The following is a 6,000-nucleotide window of genomic DNA, read 5'->3' on the forward strand; positions in this document are numbered from 1 at the left end:
CACAAACCTGCCTTTAAAGATGAAGATTGAGATCAGTGAAAATGTGTGTAAATATAAGATAAACTATCTGAGAAAAATTACTAAATTAAAGTTGACCAAAGCCTAGGGCGTGTTCTTTAGGATTGCTTCCAGGTATCCTGTTGGTGACAGAATGCAATTTACAGATATCCTGAGTGTCTTCAGGTCAGAAAAAGTAAAAGAAATACCTTTTAATATTGCCTTTTGCAAACAGATTGAGTTTAAGACCAACACATTTTGTGGGGTGGAAGGTTAGGGAAAGACGACTAAATAAATAAATGCAAAACCGAATCAGCCAAAAGTCATTCAAAGGATATAAGAGTTAGCAATTTCTTCTTGTGCTTAGCTACCAAAAATCTGATACATTTTTAGAGCCTTTTTTGTCAGCTTTTGTACAAAACCCTTGTTTCCTTTCCCTGTGCCCGCAGCGGACGTGTGCGACTCCAACCCGTGCCAGAACGGCGGCATCTGCCTGTCGGGGCTCAGGGACAACTTCTACTCCTGCGAGTGTCCCGAGGGCTTCACGGACCCCAACTGCTCCAGCCTTGTGGAGGTTGGTAAGTGCAGATCAAACCAAATTGCCAAATCAGCTGCGGTGCGCCGGGCTGGCCGAGCAGCGGTCCTGCCCGCGGCGTTCCGCGTGGTGGTGGTGACGCCTTGTTGGGGCTGCCCAAAAACAGAGGCCAGACAAAATTAATAAAAATCAGTTCTGTTTATTGAAGGGCCCTTCAGGGACATTTAGGGCAGACAAAGCCTTCCAAGGGCTACACCCAAAGTAGACCCTAAGTCGCAAATTTTCGCACTTTTATAAATTTGCTCCGTTTACATCTTCGGGGTTAATCTCCCAATTACAGCTTCAGGTAATGAAATAATTTACCCCAAGTTTGCTCCCTCCTCAGCTCACTTTTGTTCCCATCTCTGGGTGCCTGAGGCAGTGAGGTGTCATTGATTCCCAGCCTGGAGAGGAATTTTTATGTGTGCCCAAAATGGGAGAGCAGCAGCTGTGGATATGAAGTTTAGAGTTATACACCAAAGAATTGCAGGATTAAAAATAAATGGAAAATATAAATCTAAAATCCCAAGGATTCAACGGGGTCATTACATTGGTCATTATTGGGGTTTTTAACCTTATATCTGTGCCATAGGCATCTCTACAATAATTAACAGTTGCTCATTAACAATAATGAACAGTAATTCAGTGTCTGCAGAATGTAATTACTCAGAAAAGTCCAGTGCTCCACTTCACAAAAAGTCCATAGTGGTGACTTAAAAGATGCCAACATTTTTCAAAGATAGATTCTAGACAATTCTAGATCATTCTATATAATTCTAATTCCATGTATCCTTCTTCAACCAATGTCCTTCAGATCTTCATTTCTGATAGTTTTAACCAGTGTCTAGAGTAAAGAACACTTTCTTATGCAAATGAAGAGACAAGAACAGCATAGGAGGAAACCAGAATAAGACATACTGGTCACTTGTTTGAATTTCAAAATAGTTACCCATCTGGAGGCTTTAATTAATCATTAAATGAGTTTATAGAGCACAAATCAAATGTACTGACATTTTGTGATGTGCACTTGACTCAAACTAAGCTTAAATTTGAGCAGTATATCCAAAACTTCCAGCAGGTCAGGCCCACATATTAAGAAAACTTAAAGAGAAAATCAGAAAATCAGAAGGAAAAGATGAAAGTAGACAGCTCACTGAAATTTAACTGAGCTCTTGTATTATCCCAAAAAGGTACAAAAATATGTTTACATAGCAAAATGATGGAACTGTCACAGCTGGGCTCAACTGTGGGGGTTCTCATTTTTTAATAATTTAATTAATTTAATAAATACACTTTAAAAAAACTATGCAGGGGGAAACAGGGTTTACTGTTCTGTGGATTAAGTATATCAGCCATGGGGTAAAGGGAGCAAACCATAGTCCAGAAACAAAGGGCTGTTCTGTTTGTGAGGGGTTTTTTTGTTAATTTCCTTTCCTCAAAATGATGCTACTGCTGTTTTGAAAGTGAATTCTAAGTGCCACACGTTGCAATTTTAAGGGAATTTGGATTTAATTTGATTTCTTTTTAACTTAAACTTTCTGCAAAGAAATGGAGCTGGTTCCTGTGGGAGAATGACCAACTTCAGACACCAACTCCATTTTTTTCTGACTAAAATGTCATTGTAGCAAATTTAAGCACCTAAAATTTGAGTTGCTCAAGGAGGTGCTCATTGCCTTGGTTCAGCCACACAAGAAGCCAGAAGACACTTCCTTAATTCTTTTCCCTATAATTTTTATCAGTGCATGAATTTGTCATATAGATAAAGGTCATGCTACCCGAAAATGGCCTGGACATGGCTTCACTTCAGGAAACTTTTGGATTTATTGTGCAGGAATTTGCATGGCCTGTATCTGGGAGGATGCCAGACATGACTGAATCTGGATTAAAAAAAATAATATTGTGATAATTGTCACTCTAATTAGCAGATGAGCATTAATAGGGCTTTTAAAAATACACATATACTTAACTAAAATCTTCAAGCACTTCAACAGAAACTCAGTGTGGTAAACAGAGTAAAGCATAAGTAAATAACTTGACAATACGAGGCAATCACAGCACTTACAGAAGCAGGATGTTACATTTCTGTTTTTCAATCCATGGGGAATATCTGCTGGACAACATTGGTTAAGTAAAGAACTTATTAATATTCCTACAGTAACTAAAATCCCAGATGTTAATTTAGTTTGTACTTGTCTTGTCCGCTGCAGGTATGGATTCAGTCTAGCCTTGTTAAAAACTTTAAAAATACAATTTCAAATAATATTTTTTTAGCAGTAGAAGATTATTCTGCATTGTGTACCCCTGCACACAGTCATATAAACCACTGGAAAAAAAAGGCATTTTAAGAAAATATTTTTTTTTCCTATGAAAATGATGATAATCAGTGTAAGCTGTTAGTCAGTCAGCTCAATTAATTCAAATACTGAAGTGTTTAGAATAAAATAATGTTGTAAGATGTGTCTAGAGGAGTGCAAGACCCTGAGTGATCACTTTTACAAAGAGTGTTTATTAGATGTAAGATTTAAGAAGGAATGCTAGCAAAGGTTGCTTCTGTTTGGCTTTTTAATGAGTTTTTGCCCTAAAGCTAATCTCTTAATCCCTCATATCTCAAAAAAGGCTTCTTGACAATTTTCTGTGTAGTTGAAAACACTAAGTTAAAAATTGGTATTTAGGATGTCAGGAGGTACCATGTAGGAGGAAAAGAGGAGGGTGAGTTAAAAAAAAAAAAAAGACAAAAACCAAAAAACAACACAGGGAAGAGTCTGTGTCACTCAATCTCCTACAAAAGGGCTGCACAGAAATTTTTAGAAGCAGCTGGGTGTTGTCTGCACCCCCCTTGTCAGACTTTGTGCAGTGACAGGTTGCACTGCTGAACTCTGGGCACCAGCTGGGAACTCATAAATTTTTCAAGGAACATACCTTAAACAGGAGGATTTTCACAGCAAAAGACAACAGGGGCTCTACTTAATCATGCATTAATGTGGGTAAATAAAAGGCAGTCCCATTCAGGCAGCAAGTCATGAGCTATGCAGTGGGGAAAAAAAAAATAGATGCATACAAGTACCCAGGAAGATCAAACATTTAGGTAGAAATCTTCCCTAAATAGATCAACAAATACTCAGAACAGTTTTGGAGCTGCATGGATACTCAAGAATGCAGCTCCCTTTATTTCCTTGATAGAAGTAAGATTTAAAATAACCTGATATTGATAATAATACCACTTTCAAGCCAAGAAATTTAATTAATAATGTGTTTTTATAAATTCACCTGTAGAAAAATAATACTTTTCTGCCATACTTAATTTCTTTCTGACCCTGTAACTATAAGTCTAAACCAAGATTTATAAAAAGTGCTTGTGACAGTAATTTTTGTTTATTTCAAATTGCTATTCCCATTCTGACCCTACTCTTTTGTTAATGGCAATCCCACTTTATTTCCTCTGTGCACTTGTATCCCGAATTTAGTCGTGCTAAACGACTTGAGGTGATAGATGTATAATATCACTTTATTTGTGCAGCCAGGATTTTCAGTGCTCAAACAGGTTTTAAATATCTGATAAACTGGCAGAGGATAAGATAGGGACAGGCAGGAAAATGTATGTTTTAGTTTTTTTCAGCACAGCACATCCTCTGGCGAGGTGGAGAAGGGTTTAGCTAAACAGATAAATGGTGATTAAATCAAACATTCCAAACAGCAGGATGTTTTCCAAAGATAATAAGAACACTATGTTCCAAGTTAACTCTTCAGCACACTGCTGCCTACATATAGGGAAATATTAATTTTAACCTATATTGAAACAAAATATTTTTCAATTAATTAATATTGGCATTGAAATGCATTACTGAGAGGTTGACAGACGTTACATCTTTTTTAAATAGCTCACAAGTAATTCTCAGGAATGATGTAAATTATTGAAATACAATAAACAACAACTGTTACAGACAATTAATAAGAGCCTTTAATGAATTCTGTTCAGGAAAACTCGTAATGTGCTGCCTGTCAACTTGGATGACTAATTAGCCATGGACAGCACACAAGGGGATCTATAAAATGACACTGGGGGAAATTTTATTTGATACAAAAATTACTCCTGTTTTGTTTAGTGTGTGCATAACAGAAAATGGGGAGAAACACAACCTTGGTGACAAGAAAAATAGTAATTTTAAACTTTTTTATTCTATCAGGCAGTGGGAATGTGTTCCATGGGTTGACCATGTTCATGTTTAACATCTGAGCCTCTTAAAACTACTCAGTTTTGACCTTCCAAATCTGAAATTGAATAACTGTCTGAGAGGATAAACTGATCAACATGTTTAGTTTATTTAAGTGGGAAAAAATAGCAGATGTCAAATGGGCTGCCAGCATCCTTTTGGAAAGCTGTCTGTACCTTTTATGTATACTCAATACTCACTGAGAGGATCTCATTATTGAAAAAACATGCTTGAAAAATGCCTGTGTGCATTTTGGAATGGTGGAAAAGAAAGTTAATGATCTTATGGTTAATGATTAGGGGAATTTGGGTCTAAGTGCAGCGTGGAGTGGAGGGACAGGAGTTGGAAGGAGAATCAGAGATGCCAGTTTCCCATGACATCTTTATTCTGCCACATGATTAAGAAGTGATTTGGGGGTTCCTTGCTTAGCACTTCATTTTTCCACATCAGTTCAGTCTTCCCAGTATCCAAAATAAACTGTTTTTTGACAGCTGCTGTCTCTCATCCAGAAATGCAGGAATCAAAGGGGTTCTTCCCTTTTCATGCTGCTAGATAGAAATTCAGAAAGATGGATGGGGCCCAGAGTGCTCTGATCTGTTTGCTTTGTGGCTTTATTTCCACAACCTAAGTCTCCACTTTTGCTTTCCTGACCTCTGCACTGGCAGCACAAGGTCTTCTGAAAAAAATTAGTACAGATGAAAGTGCTGCCACTCACTTCCTGTCAGTCTTGCAGATGCTTTTCAGTGCCATGATTAGAAATGACTGAATGATTTCAAAGATGCTTTTATAGTCTTACAGTATGTGGCCCCCTTTTTATTTTTAAAGGAGGGTTGTTTGCACCACAAGTTGAACATTTGTACTCATGGGTTTTCCAAGGTAGAAAAAGTGAAATGAATCCATCCTTACAAAAGAATTTAAATTACTTACTATGCAGTTGATGTGAAATTATTCATCTTAACTGTAAATAAGGTAGCCTGGAATAATGAAAATTAAAGCACTGGCACTCACAAAATCAGAATAGCTGAAGATCTGAGGCACTTGTGGAGGTCTGTAGCCTAACCTCATCTCTCAGTGGATGATCCAGGGCTGCAGGTTTCTCAGGGTCATTTCCAGCTGAGTTTTGAATATTTCCAGGGATGGAGAATTTACAGCTTTCTCATGGCAATCTGTGCCAGTGTTTGATCACCTTCACAGGCCAAAAAAAAAAACAAAAAAACA

At 37.5% G+C, this 6,000-nt stretch overlaps 1 protein-coding gene across 2 annotated transcripts in view; it reads left to right on the forward strand.

Moving 5' to 3' along the window:
- The window catches only part of EDIL3 (EGF like repeats and discoidin domains 3), a 236,791-nt gene that overhangs the window by 67,527 nt on the left and 163,264 nt on the right, over positions 1 to 6,000 (forward strand). For both annotated transcript variants that reach the window (XM_056513351.1, XM_056513352.1), the window contains exon 2: positions 447 to 575. In XM_056513351.1, the coding sequence (XP_056369326.1) occupies positions 447 to 575 (129 nt within the window). The remainder of the gene's footprint in view (positions 1 to 446; positions 576 to 6,000) is intronic.

The sequence above is a fragment of the Oenanthe melanoleuca genome, chromosome Z (assembly GCF_029582105.1).
Source record: "Oenanthe melanoleuca isolate GR-GAL-2019-014 chromosome Z, OMel1.0, whole genome shotgun sequence".
In the NCBI taxonomy this organism is placed as follows: Eukaryota; Metazoa; Chordata; class Aves; order Passeriformes; family Muscicapidae; genus Oenanthe; species Oenanthe melanoleuca.